This window comes from Aythya fuligula, chromosome 1 (assembly GCF_009819795.1).
Source record: "Aythya fuligula isolate bAytFul2 chromosome 1, bAytFul2.pri, whole genome shotgun sequence".
Taxonomy (NCBI): Eukaryota; Metazoa; Chordata; class Aves; order Anseriformes; family Anatidae; genus Aythya; species Aythya fuligula.
This window is the reverse complement of record NC_045559.1, coordinates 12,552,021-12,576,548: the sequence shown is the minus strand read 5'-3', so window position 1 is coordinate 12,576,548 and position 24,528 is coordinate 12,552,021. Positions and strand designations below refer to the sequence as shown.

General features: G+C 36.8%; 1 protein-coding gene across 6 annotated transcripts in view; it reads right to left on the bottom strand.

Moving 5' to 3' along the window:
• The window catches only part of MAGI2 (membrane associated guanylate kinase, WW and PDZ domain containing 2), a 771,045-nt gene that overhangs the window by 141,374 nt on the left and 605,143 nt on the right, over positions 1 to 24,528 (bottom strand). For all 6 annotated transcript variants that reach the window (XM_032182540.1, XM_032182497.1, XM_032182505.1 and 3 more), the window contains 2 exons: positions 18,212 to 18,333; positions 16,563 to 16,745 (listed from right to left, as the gene is read on the bottom strand). In XM_032182540.1, the coding sequence (XP_032038431.1) occupies positions 16,563 to 16,745; positions 18,212 to 18,333 (305 nt within the window). The remainder of the gene's footprint in view (positions 1 to 16,562; positions 16,746 to 18,211; positions 18,334 to 24,528) is intronic.

The window sequence follows — 24,528 nt, the reverse complement described above, 5'->3', positions numbered from 1 at the left end:
TGCAACTCTGGATGTTTTTATTTTATGCCATGCATCAAATAAGAAACTCAGAACAGTGACAAAAAATTGATGCACATGAAGCACAGATTTCAGTTTTTATGTATCCCACACAATTGGATTCATACAACAGTCAGCTTAAATATGTTGCTAAATTGAACTTCATTTGGTTTCTCTTCTCTATTATTTGCACTAGTTATAATGGGAACTGCTAACTGCTACAAAATTCTATATTAACTATTTTTCCTTTTGGATGAGGAAATTAAAGTACAGGGATGTTAATTTGTTCAAGTAAAACATTTGATAAATGGTAAAATAGATATTTCCCATTCTAAACACAGAGCAGAAACTCTATCTTAAAAGTAATTCATTGATTCCCAAGTTTTCAAAGGGTTTAACATTTGCTTTAAATTTTAGCTTTCAAATTTGTACTTAAGAACTGTTAAAGGCAAATGAAGAGCTAAATTTGTGAACGCTCTGGCTTTAATTTAGATTGAGTGGGTTTACTTGCACAAATGTGGATGCAGAGAGCTAATAATATACTCTTAATGTACTTAATTTTTAGTAAAAATGGAAAAAAAATGAAACTGAGCTAAATATTTACATTTTGTTTCAGTAATTGAATGGTATAACAAAATCCTGTATAACAAAACAACAAAATTAGAAGAAAATAAAAGGTAGAATGGTTGTTGATACTGAGAAGTACAGTTCTATGCTATTAACCTAGTGAATATTTTTTCACTTTTGCTGTCATCTCTTTATAAAGAAAGAAGTTCTTTTCCCCCTCCCAGATTGTTCTTGTTAAGCAATAAGATGTCATTATTTATCGAATGAAATGGTACATGAGATGATGATTATTATTATTTTCAATGTATATTTTTGTCTGTTCATACAAATAGCCAAATCACGTGAGATGTTAATTATATTTGATAAGAGAAAAGTTATTTTTGCAACTGCAGCATTTTTTTCAGGAACTGAGCTCATTGCACTCTGCTTACTCAGCTGGCAACTTCCAAAAAAAAGGTTCCCAAAATTACAAAACCTGTTCTAATGAATGTGAGGCTTATGACAATATATTTAGCACCTACTAGCCTAATGTTAAATATCCTAATTGCAGAATCTACAGATTTTGTATGGTGGTTCACAGAACAAATTTATGGGCTTCTGAGACCTACCATACACACTGGTTTTGTGCATGACACAACTTGCGTATACTGCACAAATGTTCACATTCCAAACACACTCTTTGCTTTGTCACCTTTACTATTTTTTATTTTACTTTACTATGTTTCTTGATTTCTGTATAATCTCATTCTCTGCTAAAGATATGACACTTCTGAGCACCAGCTCTTCATTTATTTGTGCTACAAAGACCTAGACTGGCATTATGTACAGATTATGTACATCTTGTGTATACAGCTTGTGTTCCATTTGCCCATAAGAGACAGAATTGTTTATATTGTCATAAATCATATCTGCACTGTGCTCTCTCTTCCCATTAAATTGCTTCAGCTTTGTTTTCTGGGTTAAATAAAAACATAACTGCAGTGAAAACCTGGACAAAGGTGAAGCAGTCAGATAGAAAGATAAGTGCTGTGTGTGTGGACTCTGGCATGGTTGAATATGTTCAAACCTCAGCTACCTCTAATCAAACGTTTAACTTTCTGTAGCTGGATTTGGAAGAGTTGTCTAATGTCTAGGCACTAGAATTGACTTCCTACTTATAAGCAGATCAGCTTATATACTCTGTCCTGCAGACACTTAAATAACTTGGAACTTCACTTATTTATGTGTCAGATATTTCACTGGTTTAAGTAGCATGCACAGATTATTATTCTTAGGATTGGTAAATATAAATCAAAATGTCATTTCAACATGCATGACCTTTTATTTATTTTTTATTTTTTTGACTGAATTAAGTGCCATAAGCCATGCATAGTATAACTTTTATTCTGTGTATAAGTATGGATTTTATCAAAGAAAATGGAAATATTGCTATTCTTTCCAGATTCCTAATGCATTTCTACATATCATCTGGACTTGAAAAAATGAATCTTTTGAACAAGATTCACTATAGGAAAGGAAATGAAAGGAAGGAAGGAATATATTCTTTAATCCTAATAGGACATATTTTATGAGTACCAAGAATATCTGACCAAAAATATTGTAAGTGCTGGAGAAGAAAATTAATTTATAAGCACCAGTATATGCCTGAACTCAAAAAATCACACTTGGTATTTGAATAGCTAAATAAGAGAAAATTAAACCTATTGAATTGTAGGTTTTTTATTATTTATTTATTTTTATTTTTATGTTATTTATTTATTTTTTATTCATAATACCATATGTATAAGCTTTGAATTACTGTAAATGAAAACAAATTTCCTTAAAATTGACAGAAAAGGGTCAATAGTACAGTAATGAATCAACAACTGTTTGCTGTGGTAGATGACAATGAAAGACAAAGGAGTCTTTTAATACACTCCTATTAAGGTGTTAGAGGAATAATTTGGTTGTTTAAGTCTAATGCCTTTTAAAACAGCCTTGAGCATGTTTATCTTGCCCAAGGTAAGATAAACTTGCAGATATGACACAGGACTTAGAAGAGACTTCTAACTTTTTCAAATGCCAACAAGAGGCTAGGTGGGTTCTCTGGCACTTTTAACAGCACTGCACACCTATGCTAAGCAACCAAATTCCATACTGAATACTGAATACTGTTAGTCTCAGTTCACCGGAGACAACCTGTTCCTCCCTTTTGACACCTTACTTAAGGGTCTATGTTCCTTTATGTGATGCTTTGAATCACCTTGAAATAATGTACAATCTTAAATGCTGTAGAACATAGAAGAACAGTATAGAAGATTCCTGAAATTTATAATTTATGGCAAACTCTAGGGCCAAAAACCAAGATACGAAGTCAGATAACACTGAGTCCCATTTGTACTAATAATGTAAAAAGAGATTCATCCCATGAAGTGAGACAACATGTAAAGTGAAGACAAAATCCTATGATTTTTTTTTCCAATTTTTTCTTGTGACTTAAAAAATATACAGTCCATTCTGAAATTTTGAAATCCAAGTTAGATGCTTTGCTATAATTGCTATTCCAGTTTGTATAAATAATTTTAATCAAAAACTTCAAGGGAAATAGCCAAATGACAGGGCTAAAAAGAATCAATAGTTCTCTTCATACCTCGAGGAATATTTATGCAAAGTGGTATGATTGTAATAGGAAAGATTTGTATGCAGTGCTTAATGAATGCTCAGTAGCTTGACAGATAGGCAACATGGACTCAAGCTCTAACTCTGTATCAGGCAGAACAGATAGTGACATATGGATTTTCTGCACCTCAGGGAGAACACAAGGCTATTGAAAATCATACCAGCCAACCAAAGAAATCTGACAAGATTTCCACAAAACCGTTAGACCTAGACAGTTAGAGAGTGTTGTATATGAAATATGGATAGAAATTGTTCAGTCTAAGATCACCTCTGTCCTGCTTGTAGTTCAATGACTACGTAACAAAAGTATTGTGTACCAAAATAATAAAAATGTGAAGAAAACACTATAATAGGAACCTCATGGAGATTAGAATTCAGTACTTTTTGATGGAAGTGGGCACTTTATTCAACGTCTTTAGTTAGTGTAAATATAAATTTATGCGTATTATTGTGACCACTGTAGAAAGTTAATTTTATATGAAAGCAGAAGTAACATAAAAATATACTGGAAAAATGTTAGAAAAAAAAAAGTGCAAAGACTAAATTTTTCCAGCAACTTAAGTTCTCTTTATTTGCGCATGGATTTCAATGAATTGCTTATTTTAAAATGTAAGAGATGGGTTGCAAAGAATAACTTTCTGCTATATAGTTCCTCATTGTTATTAATATTCCAAAATGCAACTATTATTTTTATTGTCACCATCGAGAATTCAAAACCACAAGTCACATCCCTTTCCACAGATAAAGTGATAGAATCAGTAGGTGAAATGAAATAGACAATTCACTTGGCATTTTGTTTGCTTTCTCATTAAAATCTTTTAAGTACAACGGTGTCATACTTCAGAGCTTTCCTCTGCAACTAGAAGAAACTTTTATGATGTAAAATTTAAGACTAAATTCACATTTAGCCACACTTCGTTGTTGTTGTTGTTAACGTTAGGAGTTGTGCTTTAAAAAAATCTGAATACACTGAGATTCAAGCTAAAATTTTGAGGATTAGCAACACTGCATCAGTCTGCCTTGGGAAGATTCTTAAAAGTCAGAATTAATTTTACTCATACACATTTTGAATGGTTTTGGCATTAGTCACATGATATTTGCAAGCTTTCCTGGTTAGAAATATAATGCAGCTTGAGTAAAGTGGGATTCTGTGTCCTGCTCAAATTAAAAAAAGCGAAGTGCACCATTAAAACATTAAACCATTGAACTCAGCTATGGACTAACAGGGCTTCCATGGGATCCATCCTCATTTAGGGTCATTATTTAAAGACAACAGAATTCACATTGCAGTTCCACTTCAATGCCCTTCCTATCTCCTCTTCTTGAAAAAAAAAATCGTAAAAGGAAAGGCCTAGGTCACAAAAATGAAAATACACCTCTTATTGGTGAAAGGAACTGTAGGTGTCTTGACTGAACAGAGAATCTAATGATTTTGACTGTACCTGATACAAATATACTTTTTCTGTTGTGTTTTGCATTTTTTAATCTGCCTGTGCTGAAGAGTGCAGGAACACAAACAAGAAATCCTAATTTGGGTGGGAGAAATTCTCATACTCTGTGATACCCTGTAATATTTTTTGTTGTCACTATTAGTTACTTTCCAAGCACTTTTCATATTTTCCTTCTCTTCAGTCCATGGGATTAATAACAACATATGAAGAAAGAAAAACCAATGTGTCATACCACTTCCATAAACTGACAGGTTTTCAGGAACATTTCTAGGGACAGTTAAGGCTTATTTTAGGGGGCTTCCAGGCAGCAAATACAATCACAATCTTGCATTGTTTCATGCAGTATAAACTAAAGGGAAAAGGGGATCTATGTGTTCACATCATTCAACATTGCAATGTGAATTGCAAATGTTATTTGTCACCAGACACAGGACTGATTAACTGTGTGGACCTGGCAAGGATCCATACCTATAAAATATGGATAAATGGATAACATATACTTTAAACAGACTTCAGAAAGCCAAACATATTTGTAAAGTACTGCTTTAGAAGCACAATTTAAAAACTGTTACAAACTGATAACAAATTCTTATAGTGATCTATTAAAATAGCTCTGAAAAGTACATTTATATTATTAAAAACACACACATGCACCCAATACAATATAACTTATAAATCTGAAAAAAAATTCTTTTCATTGGGATATATAACATGGAAGTGCCCAAATGTTTCTTTGGAAGATGCCTACTTATGAAAATAGCTTGTCTTGGAGCAACCATTTAGAACATTAATAAAAGCCAAATCTTGGTGAAGAGCTGAATGTTAAAAAAATGGGAGAAAAATATGCAAAAGAATAACAGAGAGAGAGAAGAAGTGTGCAGAGTATAGCATGAAAGATGAGATGGATGAGATAAACCTTCATGTATCTACCACGATACTCTATTTTTTAAAGTTATCTAATTATTTAAAGTGTAAGTTAGTGTTGATAAAGCTGTTGAATACAGAACAATCATGCTCAAAAAATGACGAGAATTTACTAAATGTTTAAAGCATCAAGGATTCAGATACTACTTACAAGAAGTAAAATAAACAATCAGTATTATTTGTTATATAATAATCTTCATATTGCTAACAAATGCTACACTTTTACTTAGTGCATTCCCTTGTACTTTGTAAATGTCACCAAGAACACTAGATTATTCTAACAAGAAAGGCCCGTACTAATAAGTAACTGATTACCAGAATAACAATTTCATAATTGCTAGGCCATCTATTCAAGCAATCAAAACAGATTAGTAAACAATATAATTCCCTGAATAGAGCTATTCTATTCTTCACTTTAAACCAAAACAAAACAGAACAATAACAACAACAAAACCCTCATATATTAAAGTTACTTTGGTCAGTCTGTATCTTCCCCTCTCTCCTCTTCCCCCCACCCCCCCAAAAAAAATAAAAATACATGGTGACTTGAAAACTATTTATAAGGTCTTGTTTAGGTAAAGTAACTTAAATCTTTTCTTTCATGAGAAGTCCTTGTCCTTCTCAGTGGAATATTTGTTTTTTCAGGGATACAGTCATTCTGCATTTGAAACCCATTGCTAATGCTACTTTTTTATATCAGAAATATTTGCTTTTTCAGATACTCTTAATGTAAAACAGCAGAAACATTACTGGTACGTTATTACTGTTGTACTGCATTCTGAATAATAAATCTTACTAACACCAGTATAAATGATCTGTTACTTTCTTGACCATGGCAGATTTACAGTTAGCTGAGACTGGAATCAGACTGAAAACACTTCTGGTTTGGGCTGGGATGGTCAGTCAGATGTGCTCATTTCTCTAAGTCAAGAATGGGTTGGAGCACTGGCACAGATTGCCCAGAGAGGCTGAAGCTGCCTGGACATGGACGTGCGCTGGGTGGCCCTGCTTGAGTAGGGGGTGTGGACCAGATGACCTCCAGAGGTGCCTTCCAACCTCATGCACCCTTTGATTCTGCAATGACTGCTCATGATCTTTCAGTCAGTGCTATCCTGTAATTACAGACAGATTCCACATCTAAGCTCAAATAATGACAGAAACACTGGAAAGGGAAAGCCTCATATTGGTTTCCCATTGCTGGGAAAGGAAACAAATCTGTACCTCTATCATCCACAAGTCAGTATCAATTATCTTTGTCAAGTTATTCTTAAGTCACTGTTCCAGGCAGTGCTTTTGACCCACAAGCCAAAGTGGTTTTGACTTCCAAAGACAGAAAAAAAATCCACAAGCAAATAATTTTACCTTTCTGTGTCCTTATATTTCAGAGATACTTCCCCCTGCCACACAGTTCAGAAGACCTTCGCTACAGACCAGGCCCACTGAAGCATTACGATGAGACATTTGAAGAGGTGGGAAAAGGTTGAGCTTGAGCAGTCCTATTTTAGTGTACAACTCAAATGTGGTCTTGATCACTCTGGCCTTTTTGTTAACATAAGCTATCATGGGATCATTATACAGGATGAAATGTCCACCTATTGCAAAGTAAAATGGCAGGAAACAGGGATCTGCAACCCTCCTGTCTTGAAAAGAAGAAAATGTGTTACAGTGTTCTCCCTAATAAATGCAGACATTTTACAGAATGTGGTTGTGGTTGGAAAGATCTCCAGAGATCACCTAGTCCAACACCCTTGCTCAAGCAGGGTCACCCAGAGCATGTTACACAGGATCACATCCAGATGGGTTTTGAATACCTCCAAAGAAGGAGACTCCACAGCCTCTCTGGGCAGCCTGTTCTAGTGCTCTGTCACCTGACCCATAAAGTTCTTCCTCATATAGCGATGAAACCTCCTGTGGTTCATTTTATACCCATTACCCCCTGTTCTATCACTGGTCACCACTGAGAAAAGTTTGGCCCCATCCTCTTTACATTGTCCTCTCAGGTATTTGTAGTGGTTGATAAGATCCCTTCTCAATCTCCTCTTCTCTAGGCTAAACAGTCCTGAATCTTTCCTCAGAAGACAGATGCTCCAGTCCCCTAAGCATTCTCATGGCTCTATTTCACTTGCTCAGAAATCCATTCTGAAACCCACCAGCTAAATCAGGAACAATTATTAATGTAATACATCTAACTCAGAGCATCTACAGAACTCCAACGCCTAACTCAGAAATAATTATTTAAATTCAAACAACAGGGCTTTGGTTGAAACAAAATGGAAATCTCTTTCTGCCCTCTTCCCCTGCAGTGTCTTCCCAAGGACATTTATTAGCTGTCAGCTGAACACAAATACAAAACGGATGGTACCCTAATGCAGATGGGCAGCACATTCTTCTGGATCACCTTTCAACCTGACTCTGAGCACTGAGTTGCTTTATGTATTCCAGTTATGGCATTGCAACTACAAACTTATGACTTCGCCTGCTGATTCTCTCTCTCAAGATCCAAAGAAGTTCACATCGGATTTCTCCCTTAATTCCCCATTTCAGAAAGAACGGGTTGGCCTTCAAAAGTTTTGTTGGCCAAAGAGCTGTAGCCTGAAAGTCAGAACTCTCTGTCATACCACAGGAAGAGAGAACACCCCCAAGGGTAAATTACCCAATATTTTGATGTTTTTCTGATATATCAAAACCAACCAAACATACACAAAAACATCAACATTCATAAATGAAAAAAAAACAAGCATGGCATGCCAGAGCTGGTCAAACATTTCTGCCAGTTAGCTTTAAGAGAGAACTTGAAGTTAGCTAAGTAGCAGAGAATGAAAATGAAAAAGCAATTCTCTCTCTGTTTGGAAGCCTTTATTATCTACCACAGCAGTCCGCCCAAGAACATTTCCCTAACCACAACAAGTTTTTCTGGGAGAGGTTATGCACTAACAACAGATTCTGCCCTGGGGTGTCTCTGGCCGATGTTTTTGGGTAAGAAAAGCCAGGATGCTGACTTGGTTGTCTTGGTTTCTGTATGCCCACAGATGGAGACAGTAACCCAGAAATGTGGACTGACTGTGTGTCCATAATGCAGACAGGCAGGTTAAAAGGCAGCGCCTCTTGCTGCGGTCTTCACTTCTTGGAAGTGCGACTGTGACAGACGAGGTAGGATGAGGATTTTCTCAGAGGTATACTGTGAACTGTCGATCAAGCTTCATGTTCTTTAGTCAAATGAGACCAGTGAATAAGAGAATGTTTAAATTTGTCTTCCTTTAAACAGGCATGTAATGAGTGCAGCAGTGTCACGAGAAGAAAACTCAGCTGAGAAGAGCCCAGCAGTAAGATTAGCTCCTTACAAATACACAAGTTCATGCATTTTTTTGGACATAGATTGTGTAGCTTGAAGCCTGATACTGTTCATGTGATAAATAAGCAGGAGGCAGCTAGCTCTCGTGCACATTCAGGGAGTCTTTAGTGGAGAAAAGCTCCCCTAATAATGTGGCCAGTTAATATTAGTCACCAGATAGATGGAAGAACTGAAGCAGCTTCCAGTCCTCTCTCTTGCATCCCCCTGCCTCCCTTCCCAGCATGGCCATAAACTAAGGACTCAGATGCTTTTTGTTCTGTCCCTTCCTCTGGGTCCTGGGGGCTGGGCTGCAGTGGTTTGGAAAACACATTGGCTTGAATGAGTCACAGCCCTCCTGGGCAACATGTTGGTCCTTCTCTCATAATGTACATACTTTGTCTGGTCACCCCTTCATTGAAATGAGACAACTTTACAAGTGGCCAGCAAAAGTTAAAAAGTGCAGCAAAGGTGGTGTGAAATGCTAAAGACCATTGTAGCCCAACTCCAAGTCTCTTCAGTTTTTCTTATTCCCCCAATTTTCTTTCCATTTTTTTGTAAAGCCCAGGAAAAAATTCAAGTTACTGAGTTTCAGACATGCAGTCCTCATCAAGTATTTTATTTAAGAATGAATTGCTATAAGCGAGCTGTAGTGATTTAAGTGACCATGAGCAGGTAGGGACGTGGCTTAAAGTCAGCTTTAGGCCTAAATTCAAATTCATTGCTGACAAGTATAGACAGCAAGTGTCACAACAGAATTTCCTTCATGAGTACCCTTGGATTGCAGAAACCTAGCTCTTCTCCTGTCCTCTCCAGTAAAATACTGCAGACAACTCAAATCCTGGTTAAATATTTGTCTTAAAACAAAGCAAGCAAACAAAGAAAAAGTTTGAACAAGCCAACACTGCAGACAGAAACTCAGTCTGAAGTACAAGCTATGTCATCATGTACCTACTGCATTGGCAGGGCATGATGGAGTTGTCAGACTCGACCCTGCAAAAGGGCTCTGTGAAACTCCTCAAGGAGAGGTGGGAGTCTGCAAGCACCCTGAGACCAGCCTGGAGGTCTGACGCCCACCAGCCCCATGGTCCCTGGCACCCGTGGAAAGCAATCATGGCAGCACTGTGGAGAAAGATCCAGTAGATGGCAGGAGGGCAGATGTGGTCAAGGAGAAGCTCCTGGGTGGCACTTGCCAGATTGAGCCCTTCTCCATCACCATGAAGGAGCTGAGGAGCCGCTTTGAGACCCTGGGTGGCAGAAAGTTGAGTGCAGAAAGGTTCTGCAGTTGAAAATGATTCCCACAACATTCCACTTGTGGTTCTACTGATGTTAGAAACATGAGGAAAGCATGTGCAAATATGCCAAATAACCTTGTTTTGCAAGGAGACAACAGCACATGGAAAGTGCAAGATACTGCCAAGCATGATGGTGTGCTGAACTACCAGCTAAGCAGAACACAAATTCACAATTCACAACCTTCAGTGCCACAGAAATTTACCTGAGAACATTCTGGAGAACACTACTGCCAGAACAGCACCCCTTCAAATGAGCTGCCTCTTCATATCCTTTCTGCCCCCTTAAAACCTTATCTGTCTCCCACCAGTAGCTTCTAACTCACATCCCCTTGATGTCTTCCAACAGGAAAGTGAGAGAAGACACAGAAATACTAAAGGACACAAATATTTTCACCATCTCTGAAAATCCTAGCTAGACGTTGTAGCTCAACCATTTTATATCAGGAAACAGAGGAATTATGCTGGCGTGGTACGATGCTCAAATGACAAAGGTGTCTATGCTAGAACTTCAGGGCACAGGAAGCACACACCTTTCTCTTACTGTAAACTAAGCCAGAGAAATTCCCATCAGTCAGGGTATGAATCTGGAAGCAGAATGACTCTGATTCAGCACTAAGCCTAACCAGCCAGCATCTCTGTCTATACTGCTGAAGGCTTTCCTTGTTTTTGGTCTCTAAACATGTGTATTTTCTCTTACCAGTTTCCCAGATGCACAGAAACGGTCTGCTTCAAAAGAGAAAAGAAGTGTGAAAAAAGCTATCCGGACCAGTGATTTCAAGGGGTGCAGATGAAGGAAGCATTGCACCAATTGAAAAGCACAATGCCTTGTGCTACTTCCAAAATCAAGGCCATAAATGCGATCATCAAAAATCACCTAGATGCTGTAAGAAGGCCATGTCACCAAGGAGCTGGTCTGCCAATTCAGAATGTTCAAGCAAGTGAAGTCTGTGTGGTCCAGATGCTCCCTAAGCATCACAACCCGCAGATGAGGGAGCCATTGTGCCAGGCAAAAAACAAAATCAATTGTGAGGCTTTCATAGTTAAAGCCATCAGTGAAATTCACAGGAATCTTAAATTAGATTCTCAAATATATCCAAAACATAAAGGAAACACTTTTCCAGATGAAAATGTGCAATGTCTGGAAACAACAAAATCTGAAGAAGTGAACAAAGATACAAGATGCACCATCAAGAAAAAAAAGAGAATCACAAAGGATAACCAACAGGATAGTAATGGGAATGTGCAAGTGGATAAATATGGCCAAAAGAGGATGGAGGTGAGTCAGCATGACTTACAGTCCCCATGTTGTGCAGAATGCACAACAGGCTTACAATAAAAAACTAAAACAATACTAACAGATTTGTCTTAACTTTTGCTGCCCGTCTTTCTTCCAATGAGTCTCAACAGTCTTTTACCATTTTTCCTTTCCAAGGGCATCTACCTTAAGTGAGATGATTTTAGTTGATTATTATATATTCATAAGTACATAAAGCATGATAAAGCTTATAAATATAAATCTAATTCCCAAGGAAAAGACACATACTAATAAAGTCTTTTCAGATGTTTTGTTTCCCAAGTTGAAAGGAAAAATGAGCAATATATGAACATGAAAATTCCCAAGGCATATCTCAAAATCAAACAAAAACTCCACTACTAACAAAAGAGACAGAGAAGGAGGGAAAAAAAAAACAACTAACCAAACAAAAAACAGCTAAACAAGGAAAAAGATTCAAATAGAGGAGAAAGAAGAGAAGAGAAGAGAAGAGAAGAGAAGAGAAGAGAAGAGAAGAGAAGAGAAGAGAAGAGAAGAGAAGAGAAGAGAAGAGAAGAGAAGAGAAGAGAAGAGAAGAGAAGAGAAGAGAAGAGAAGAGAAGAGAAGAGAAGAGAAGAGAAGAGAAGAGAGAAGAGATGAAGGGAGAAAATTAATCAGAGAAACTGAAAAACTCAGAAAAGTGAGAACGTTCCCATAAGCTTCTGCCTTTACTCCTGGAGAAACCATCTCACCCATTCACCAGTCTCATTGTTTAAAGAATTTGCTTTAAGACTTTGTTATCACAATTAGCTTTTCCATCATAACTTTTTTTTTTTTTCTTATTTGTTTACTCAGCACAAAGCCTCAGTGAGGTTTATGCTTAGTTTACAATTGACCTACCCTTTTTGAACATACCCAGACAACAGGAAATTGGTTTCTCTGGAAACAGGAGCTACATGAAATCTTAAAGCACTTGTGTTTATTTAAAGTTGTTCCCACATACGCAACAAAGAAACACATGATTCAACTTTCCCAGGCAAGGTAATGAAGGAGAGCCCTGCCAGTGACACACCAGGCTGGTAAAATTAACTAGTACAATTTGGATGTGAACAAAGAAAAACAAAAAGAATGAAATAAAACAAAACAAAGTGACTCTTTGTCAGGGAGTACAAAGTTAAGACAAGGGGGAATGACTTTAAACCAAAAAGAAACAAACAAACAAAAAAAAAGAGAGAAAAAAAAAAAGGTAGATTTGAAATAGACTTTAGGAAGAAATTCTTTACATTGAGGGTGGTGAAACACTGGAACTGGTTGCCCAGAGAAGCTGTGGATGCCCTATCCCTGGAGGTGTTCAAGGCCAGGCTGGATGGGTCTTTGGGCAACCTGGTCTGGTGGGAGGTGTCCCTGCCCATGGCAGGTTGGCTGCAACTGGGTGATCTTTAAGGTTCCTTCCAACCCAAACCATTCTATGATTCTAGGACTCTGTGAAATTTAAAACACCCAGTCTATGTATAAAATCACTTAGTGGTCATACTAACAAAGAAAGTCAGAGTAAAAATCTGGGAGACATTTATACTGTGCATCATGAAGATGCAATGCTATCTTTTTGACAATATGGAGGCAGCATGGTCACACATGCTGAAAGCCCCTTTATAGGACAACACAGTCTTTCAGCACCCCTAGGACTAATCAAACTGGATGAAAATGTTCAAGCCGAACTGAAGACTTCCTTATTTCCCATTATCCCCCTGTTTATCTTTTAACGAGAACAGTGTGAGTGCCTAACTTGGATGCAGTAGACATGGGGTGAAAGTGATACCAATATTGCACTTCATGCTTTTAGGGAAGTTAACAGTCTCAAGATAAGCATGTCAGAAATAAAATAATATACCAGTTTCTCTGGTACTGCCAACCACAGAGTGGCATTAATATAAATATCTGCTGAGGGTGCTTTAGGACAAAGACTGTGAATAACAGTGGCTGAGGAACCAGCACATTAACATTGCTTTTACTTCCGTTGCTGGTGGCATTGAATAACTTTTAACAAAGGTGAGGGCAGAAAGCAAGGACAGCAATATCTTTATTTATGTTTGCTGAATGTAAAAAAAAAAAAAAAAAAAAAAAAAAAAAAAAAGAGAGAGAGAGAGAGAGAGAAAAGAAAAAGAAAAAGAGTCAGAACTCAGATTCCTCACTTCCTCAGCATTTCTTAGCAGATAGCAAGTTTCCTGACATTTCTGATAAAAATCCACCAACACAGCAGCACAGTGATTCCAAGTCTCTGTCAGGCAGCAGCTTCCATGTTCCAAGAAATGAAATCCAAAATTGTTTTGTTTTGAAACCTGGCTGCTGGTAAAACCACTGTGTTGTGATCAGGTTAAAATGGCAACCATGAGTCTTACATAGATTCACCCTTCCCTTTTTTTTCCCCATGTCCAATGCATATCTCAAACCCTAGCATTTCGTCTACCAGTTGGCAAAAAAAAAAAAAAAAAAAAAAAAAAAAAAAAAAAAAAGCAGCAATCTCACAGGGGAAAAACTTCAGAGTTATATCACAGATGGGAACACCAGCACCCTTACACTCATGTTACTTCACAGTTCATAGTGTCATTGTCATTGTGCTCAAGCTTTCCACTATGATACCCTACTGATATAATATGATATTTTGATTGCTTATTAAAGCCTCCAGTGACTGTGATCATAGCTGCAGTGCACATAAATTGCACAACAACATGCAGTTCACGTCAAAAGAATAAATGAAAACTATTTTAAAAGCTCTGTTCATTGTCTAATGATGTCTACCTAACAAACAAAATGTACATATGTAAGCTCAAATAGTTGTGAAATGTATGATTTTAAGACCTTTATCAACAAAACACCTGCATTTTGAAATCTCCAGCTGATTAGAAACCGTACTTTAGAAAGTGTGAAAAAGATTGGGTATCAGGAAATGCAATCACATTGCTGAACAGCACTTTTATAAATATTCTGACCTCAAATATCTTTTTTCCGTTTACTATTATCATTTTTAGAAATCACTTCAAATATTCATAGAAACCATGTTAGATGCCACAATAATTAGCCCAAGATTCTCCAATTACTTTACATCAGAACTCTGTTAATCTTCACAAAAATTAAGACATTTGAGTCCAGAATTTCTTCTAAGATATCAGGCTCAATTATAGTTATATATTTGAATGTATATTTCTGTCATGGATTCTTAATTTAGTTGAATTAATTGTCTCAGAAAAAAAATATCAGTTTTATATCTATGTATTTTAAAGGACTTTCTTTTTTTCTATATGTCTCCATCACAATCTGTAATTGCAGTAATCAACATCAGTGACACCCATGATGAATTTCAACATCAACATTTAAATAAGTTGTAAGGGCACTCTCTTTTCTAGAGTAAAGAAATCCATATGAACAAGTTCCCCCATAACTAGCCCACACTTCAGATAGTTTTAGAAATAGTTGTATTTGAGTGCTGGATTTGAGAATGCTAAACCATCAAAAACGGAAAAATTCTCTCATGCATCATATTAGGTAATATGAAAATATTGGGAAATATGAAGTTCATGTTACTAAAATCTCCTGAACTTCAGGAAGTCTGTTATATTATTTATTCATTTGTCAGCTACCGTAATTTTGCCCTAAGCAACCAAGTTGCATTTTAAAGTTAAAATAGCAAGAAACATTGAGAATTAAATAGCTGATAGCCTTTTATTTTATTTCCTTTTTTTTTTTCTAAAAAAAAAAATCTATGTTCTAATTCTTTTTGACTTTTTAAAATATAAATTATTTATTAATCTATTTGGCATTAGAAACATCATGCCAACTGTAATATAAGACTTTGGACAAATTATAGAGTTTTAAAAATAATACTTTTCACAACCTTCACACTTCCTACTTGCAAAGTCCTGGAGATTCCTACAGAATGAGCTAACGTTAAGGTTTTATTTCAACATACGACAGTCTGGATCATTCCTCTGCAGCAACAGAAGAAAGAATAAAAGGAAATTTCCAGAAGAATCACTGGAGACTTTTCCACCAATATCATTTATGTTTGTTTGTGTTTACATATTTGCTCCCTGCACATGAGAAAAGAATCCTTCTCTGCTGCTTTGCTCCATCCACAGTGATCTGTCTTGGACTAGGAAATGCTCTGCATCTTCACAGTGACTCTAGCCACCATGAACTGGGTTTTCTGCAGAGATAACATAAATACCAAACCAATATTTCTTCTATATTGACTTGGTGAGAAATGGAAGGAAAATTAGGTATATGCCCTGGGACCAATGAGCAATCTGGGGAACAAGGACTGCTGGGCAGAGGTGGTGCGCAGTGATGGGGCTGTATGGACACAGGATGTCAGTCACCTGTAATCATTTGTAGCAGTGAAATCCAAGTCAGATATGAACATGAAAAATCTTCACCATAGAAGTGGTTAAGTATCAGGACAAGAGGTCACATAGGCTGTAAATCCTACATCATTTTCTAAACTTTCAGCAGTGATCCTGTATCTTTAGATCTCTTCACAAGCAGTTTCGTTTATTTTGTTCATTTTCACAGATTCCTTATTAGTAGTCCACAGATGCCTATGTCTCCATATGTCACACTGAAAACCCTTGTTTTGTTGTTCTAAAGAAAACAAAGTTTGATCAGACTTGACTTGTTTTGCAAAACTATCTTTTCTAAAGGTAGAAATTTTCCCTTAGTAGTCTGTGCTCTTTCTGCCTGTCTCTTTTTCTCTCCATTCACAATTTCCCCTTGAATAAACAGCCTATAAACTAATGAACATCACAGATAATTTCTACATATTAGAATGAGACCTTTTCTCAGTCCATTTTCATGTAGAAAAAATTGATATATATATTTTTTCCTTAAAATACTGAAGAATTAGAAAAATCAGCTACTTGATGATGTTAGACAGGTATGAGGAATTCCTATCTAAGAGGTTTATCTTTCTTTGTTGTAAGATAAGGCATTTAAGTAGAAATTGATATGGAAAAATATATACATTTATGGAGAGAGTTCGGAAATCTATGGCTCATTCTACTTATATGAAAGAACAGAGGAATCATTTTAATTACCTGTTTCCATTTTCCCATCTTGTGCTGCAGGCCCATCAGGAATTACACTCTTCACCTGAAGAAACTCATCTGGCTCATCCCCACCAATGATGGTAAATCCAAAACCCATGTTGCTTTTCTTAAGAGTTGTGCTGAGGAAAGTCCCCTTCAGCTGTGATGCATCACGGGTGAAGAGTGGTTTTTCTACATCAGTCAACACAAACAAGAAAGACAAAAGTTCTGATCTAGTACAACACAGCAGGGACATAACAGTATCAGCTGATAACAGTATCAGCTGGCTGTAGGTGACAGTGTATGAAAACAGAGGAAATAAAGAGTGCAGGCATTCCAGGAAAATATATATATATATTAGTGAGTTTTTATTTTAATACAAAGCTTAAAAAGGGTTTTTATCTATGGCAGAGCTGCCATAAGTAAGGAGTTATAAATATTCTTTCATATTGGAAATACATTTAGAAGTGGATATTGTGTAGCTAAAATAATTACAACAATAAAAATGATATGTGAGGTAATCTTAAAACCTCTTTCCTAACACATAAATTCAGCTTTGTCTACAAAGTAACACATTCTGCACAACTTCCCTCCCACCCACAATAAGAGAAATATCCCCTGTATATGCCGTGCCATGTGTTAAAAAGCCGGTGCTAAGTATTAGATATCTTTCCTCTCCAAGCATGTGGGATTCCATGCCTCATCTGGCTGCTGTGTTGGTGGTGCTACCTTCGCGTCCCCTTGCTGAGTGCCCCGGTGTATAGTGTGGGTTGCCAGGGGCTCCCAGTGCCTCGTTCCCATGCTTCACTTTGTGAGGAAGGGTAGGAGGAAGGTGCAAAGGTAGTGTCTTCCACTTATCTTGCTAGGTTGGCAGTGGTCCGTGGGGACGGTGGGACGTACCGTACAGCCTGCACGTCCCGGTGGGGCCGCGCTGGCACTGGGACAGATCGTTCACACTGCGGGACCGCTGCAGAGCAGGGTGCGGGTGGGCGAGTTTGGGCCTAGGTAGGGTTGATGAAGAGCTGTCTACTGTCACAAAGAAGAAGAAGCCTCATTCTCTGGCTGTAGCCTTATGTTTAAGTTTATTCGTCTCTACCAGTACTGTCTGCTGCTTACACAGCTCATTGTAAGCACATTAATTTTCACATTACCAAGAGGCTGTATTCTTGTAAACTCCTATAACACAGTGCCTGAGGCTTTTAACTTAATTGATGCTTTCTAGATGAGCTAGCTTAGAAACATACCAAACATCAATTAGCGATAATTTAAAGAAAGTACAATTAATTATTTCAGTGTTGCCAACCTTGGGTGCTCAAGAGAGAGTCACACATTCCTGAGAATAGAAGTTATGAGTTTATTTAGAAAATTACTTTGGGGTTCTTATTGTGCTTTCTGTTTCTCAGCCTTTAGGAAACACTAGGGTCCACTTGTCACTTTTCTCTGCAACTCTGGAGGTTAGAGATTTTTTATGTGGCTCCTGAGTCCCACAACTCCAGGAGATTGAACTTTTAGAGGAGAAAAAAGCTAGGAGGTAGGTGATAACATTGTGAGGATTGGCAACACTATTATGTCCATCAGACTAGGACCAAATTATTGTCATATAAGCAGGAGAGCAGGATTTTTCATCTTAACTAAGATAGGCTGACATGGTACTGTACCTCGGAAACCTTGGGCCTGCATAGGCTTTGTTCCAAGTTCTGCGTTGGGCATGTTATGCTGCTGTAGCTTCCTTTTTGCTTCTAGGACAGGGTTTTCAAATTGTGTTCTTCTATTTATGTGGCTGGAAAAAATTTGGTTTTGATTAAAAATTGGGTTCAGTTGGGGAAAATTACTATTTTCACAGTAGGATGTTGTATGTGACTTAGGTGCGTGTGGTTAGATAGCAAAACAGTCATGAAACCCCAATGGGCCTGAGCATGTCCCTTATACTCCATATAATTTTGGTGGGGATAAGAAATGTACCATCTATGAGCATCACATAATGAACAGCACTGGAGAAAGCCCTATCATTTCAATATGTTGAACTCTGCTACAGGCAAATGGTTTTGATATATAGACTGCATATTAAATTGCAGTACCGCTGAAGCATGCTACAACAACAGTTTTTCATGTCTTCAGTACAAACATTGTTCTGTGCATGATTCAAAGGGACTGAACCATTTTTTTTTTTCAGCATTATTGATTAGCTGCAAATGAAATTACTTAATCACTTACAGAAAATGTAAAGCCTGACACAGGCTTTTAATGAGTGTTTTAATGATCACTGCTTAAAAAGGAAATGTATGTAGCACAGGAAAGTGACTGAAAATGAATTCTGTTTAATTCGATGTTATATATCTGCTAAGCTGTACAGAAAAATGGGATGTTGTAGAAACTAAGTCAGATGGTAGATTAAAACTATACATATAAATAATGAACTATAAGAGAAGTTAATGCTGTAGACTTTTTTTCTTGATATATTACGTTTCCTATAGCTGGTCAATTAGTACATATCTGTCATTACACCACTAATTTTCTGCATTTTGTTTAGAAATACTATCCTAACTACTTACCCATATCATACCTTAGATTTCAATTATTTAATTTAAACCATACATTTTACCAATCAACAAGTAATCCTACAATCCCTTGACATTTTTCTCACTTTTTTTGAAGAAGGCAAAACTATTTAGTAGGTGGCACTGAACAACTCCACCAGATGTGTTCATGACAGTATCAGTTGAGAAAAAGGGTTTTATGCTGCAAATGTTGTCCCAGGGAAATAAATACATATAGATATATGTATTTATTTATATATTAGAAATATATACATATAAATACATATAAATTACATAAAAAAGGTAAGTTCTCAAACATATCTCTCCTTATTTGTTCTTACTGAGTTACTCTGTATTGAGTTTTTTGAAAATTCAATCCTGATCCTGGGCTTTAAGCATTGGAGAGGTGACCTGGGAACTTTTGAAACTCTAAGATTCTAAAAGGGGTTGAATTCCTTCTATTTATATTGAAACAACCTTTTATGCCCAAACATTAAGCACTTTTCCCTCAGGATTCAGATCCTAACACTGCTTCAAACAAAATAAGTAGAATTGCCATTAAGAAGGAGTTGAGGGAAAGCAGTAAGTCCTACGACAATGTAATACACTTGGAAAACAAGGATTCCTGCAATGAAAAGATTTTCAGTCATGTAAAAGTATATTTGATTTAATGACAGGAAAGATATGTGATAAAATCTGGAGTTGCTATTTTGTTAACATGGCTATCTCTCATTTAAGGGGTTGCTAACTCACTCTCTTTTACTCTAAAGTTTTGATTAATAGCTTTATAAATTTTATTCTATGCTGCAGAAAGAGAAGATTCCTTTTGTTTCTTTTCTTCTTCAGACTGGCTGTTTAATATCGCAGGTTTTGCTTTCCTAGGCTTTAAACCATGCTGTAATTGTCAGGGTCTTCATTGCTTTTGTCTATTGCAAACCTAGAAATGTATGTTGGAAGGGAGAGAAACTTCATCAGTTGGAAATGGAGGAAGACAAGACTTTCATGCATTAAACGATCATAGGGTAATTATGAACTACTGATACAAGCCTGAAAAAGGTAGTAATCGTGGTACTACCTATCATGTGATGTATTCCTGTACTGTAAAGGAAGTACTTTTTTTTTTTTTTTTTTTTTGCCATTAAAAAGGAACATGTGAAATGTCATACGAAATACTAGATAAAGTTCTGATCACCCAATAAAATGAAATGAATCCACAGCAAAGGTTTTACATGAAGACCAGTGAATGAGAGTATCCCATGATAAAGCACCAAAGGATTTTTGATTTTTTATTCAAGTGGAATGAATGCTGATATATTATTGCATTCTATGAAAATATTTGGAAGTAAATAGTGGAATATATTAAATGTGTCAGGATTTCAGTCTTGAAATCTGTAGGCTTCTTACAAGCAGAAGTGTGAAATTATGAAACAGCTTCCAACAGAAGATATGGGGTAAAATGTCTAGCTTGTTTTATGATGGCATTTGATAACATTGAAAACAGGCTTGCTACATAGTATGTTGAGTTAGTTGCCAAAACAAAGGGATCAAGCACTACTTTAGAGGATCTAAAGTTTTCTACCCCAGTTCTCAGCCGTCCTTCCCCAACAGCATGGGTATCCCTGCTCTTCTGGGCATGGGTATCTGCTGTGCTTCCAGAAGAGCATGGGTATCCCATAGCTTTTGTCGAATATAATGCAGACATAATGGCTATTTCAGATCACACTATACACATGCATTTAGGACCTTGGAATATTCTTAGTGCCTTGCTGTAACTGCAGGGCACATCTCACTGCCCTACATTACAACTTACATGCAGTTCTGTGATTAAAAAAAGAGGGATTTTAGCCAATATAGGATGTGGCCATGGCTCATGGAACATCCTGTGGTACTGACATGACAGCTAGAATCTCTTATCAGCTCCTTCTCAGCAGTTTCTAGTTGCAGTTTAAGTTGCAGTATAGTTTATTTAGACAGAAATATCTTCACTAATGGCTATCTTGAAAGTGACCTTTTTGTCCTAACATATCAGACAGGAAGATGAACAGAGATATGAGGCACCTCAGGGTGTTGATGCAATCTTAATAATTCTTAGTTCCAATTGATTCCTCTATTTTGACTCTTCTGTAGTAGTGCCAGTTCAAAAGCACAATGTGAATATTCTAACAAATTCATACAACTACATTAAATATTAAGTCCAAAAGGAGTTAGAGAAAAGAAAATTATATAGAAAATTGGTCCTTTTTATCAGTCAGTTACGCTGGATTTATGCTCCTAGACCAATGAGACAAGAAGCACCTCCCTATCATGCAATTTTAAGCGCTCTACAGCTCCATGGCTAAAACAGAAAAATTGCTACTGATGAGTTTAGCTGAGAATGAAGTTATTAAGCTAAGTAGTTCCCTTGAAAGGACATTCTAGCCTTTCATCTAGCTACTTCAGCTGCATACAAAATAAGTATTACTAACCTAGGCCTTAATAAGACAATCTAAATGTCAGTTTTAGAGATGGTTACAAATAAGTGCTTTGGTGTTTGAAATAGATTTTAGATGTGATCCAAAAGATGTATAACTCATTACCCACGGTATGTAATTCAGTGAGCATTTCTTTCTTCACTTGAAAATTTTCTAAATACCTAAAGTTTCTCTTCTGATGTTGTCTAGTGCTCTTCTTACCTAAACATTCCATCTCCCATCTTCTCCTAACTGAGGTCCATAACAAAAACACAGGGCTGTATGTGATCCCAGAGGTAGGCACTCCTGGAGCATATCTAATACATACCAGTGGGATAAGACCTCTCAGGAAATTGCGGATTTTTATTTTTTTTTAATAAGACAGATCTGGAGAAAACCGAGAAAGATGTTGCTATCTAAATTTTTTTTTTTTTTTTTTTTTTTCCCCTACCATTACCATTTATTTATTTATTTATTTATTTTTACTCTTGATTCCACTTTTCTTCTTTTTTTTTAAATAAAATAAATATTAAAAATAAAAGACTAATCCAAAGATAAAAATGCAACTCACTTCTTTTAGTGCTGTAGCGACCATATAGAAGAATCGTGCTGCCTTTTGTTTGCTTTCTGGCCCCCAAATACTTGAATATCTCTCTGCAGAGAAGAAGGGGCAGTCAATGCTACTGACCCTTGTTAGCCCACAGTATGCTAGCTGGGGACAACGCCTAGGTGGTAGGATTTGGTTTGGGGCTGCATTTAGCTGCAAGGGTGAAATAGTGACAAGGAGCTATGGTCACCACAAAATATCACGTAAGATATAGGCACCATTATGCCAGCTCATCACTGAATGTGACCAGATTAGTTTTTTTGTTGTTGTTGTTGTTGTTGTTGTTGTTGTTTTTAATGATGGTGTTTCACATTAGATGTGCTTAAGACAATTGATACACTTTCTGTAGAAATTTACATGCTTTAATGTAGATTTAAGTATGCAGATTTTAGTTGATGGCCATGATATTCTCAGCCCTGCCACAATAGTAGCCCATCTAAGCGTATGCACCAGGAGGAGGATTCTAACCTATTCATTTTCTCAGCTAGTTTAATGTACAGTTGTTTATTAGTAGTTTGTGGCCTAAAACGCACCAAAGTAATTCTGAGGATCAGAATGCCTAAAAGACAGACATTCTGATGCATAATTTGTTACTCAGTCCTCTTTACATTCACAGTTTTTCAGTTATGAATATTTTATAACAAAAAAACCTCCTGAAAGAAGTTTTTCTATTTGAGCAGTAACAGGTGTTGTCAGAAATCATAAGTGAAGGAGGTATATTTTTCCAGAATAAATACATGTATGGACAATTTAGCTGTTCTATTAAGGAGGCCATGTCAGGAAATTGAACTTTGCATTGTAGTTAATCATCCTTAAAGGGGGAAATAATCTTTTGCCAATTAGAATGCCAAAAGACCCAATGCACTCTAATAACCACAATCTCTCTGTAGCCTTGCACAGCTAAGTGCTGCTAGTTTTTAGTTTATAAATTAAGAGAAAATTGCATGAAAGTTAACCCACATATAGCAAACACTTCTCATTTGTGTCAAATGTCTACACCTTGCAAATCAAGCTTGGATTCGCATAACAAGGCAAATGAAAAGTTTAATAATGTCTTGAACTTACATTCATGCTTGATTTATGAGAGGAAGTTATACCAGGGACCTTATTTTATAACAGAATTTGCAAATGTGGTGCAATAAGTCTTTTTTTTAACTTTGATAGCCTTCAAGATTTGTTTATTTGCTTGATTTTAGCTTCTTCTTTGGTCACAGGATACTGGAGATAAACATGTCTGACCCTTGTAAGGTGAAACTTAATCTCTTTACTGCATTGTTCTTCCTTACAAATTTCCCATGTGATACAATTTTTTCAGTGAGCAGAATACGAGCCGTTCTTTTGCTCACAGTTTTGAAAACCTGCGTATGAAGTTGGACTGGACTTGAATGTGTGAAAGTTCATAACCTAGCTTTCCATGATTTACCCACTTTTATGATATAATTAAGAGAGTTTATTGTTATCTGATTTTATCTAGCTAAAAATGAACTCATCTGTTGAATACTGGTAATAAAAAAGGTGTAACTGCCACTTTTTAGAATGAAAAATGGGAAGCAATTTTTGTTTCAAACTTACTGAGCTCAAACAGCAAATTAAAGTACAACTACATTTTACTGTCTATAAAACTCCTTATGAACTTAGAACTGCTGCAGTTTTAATGCCATCCTGTGAACATCCATTCCACTCCTAAAAACCTCTGAGACTACAGTAAGTTTGATATATTTTTTCACAAATCTTGTCAGTAGTAGGATGAACAAACTTGGCAGTAACAGCCTTGAAATATATAATCCCATAATAACATCTGGGCCAGGTGCCTTGCGTCTGTTTACCTGTGGATGGACATGAAATAGAGATGAACATTTGCTCCTTTTCTTGACTATGCAGGGGAAGTGTGAATCTCACCAAAGCCAAAATGCCTTGGGCTGCACTAACACCAAAGTGGGGCTCAGTAAGAGATTAATGCACAGAAGTTGCACAACACCTGTTACTCACCAAAATATACTGAAAACCACCGGGACAGAAGACACTTACTCACACCCAGCAGCTGCATAATTGTATTTGCAGAAATCTTCGGGGGGGATTAAGTACAAAGAGATACGTGAACTCCAACCCCTAACTACTCTGGGGCATCATAAAAGATCTCAGGCATAAAGAGAATAATTTGATGGCGTTACTTAGGGAGTTCAAAAACTTACCTTTTGGTTGAGAGAAATAGGAATCTGAATTGACTAAGCTGGCTTGGGCTGAGCAGGAAAACAGATTGGGCTGCTGGCTTTTTCACCTGAGGGCACGGAACCATCCAGGGGGAAAAAGCAGCAGAGCGGATGCTATTGCATTTGGAGAATGTGACAGAAGGACTCAGTGGGGCAGTGGCCAGACACAGT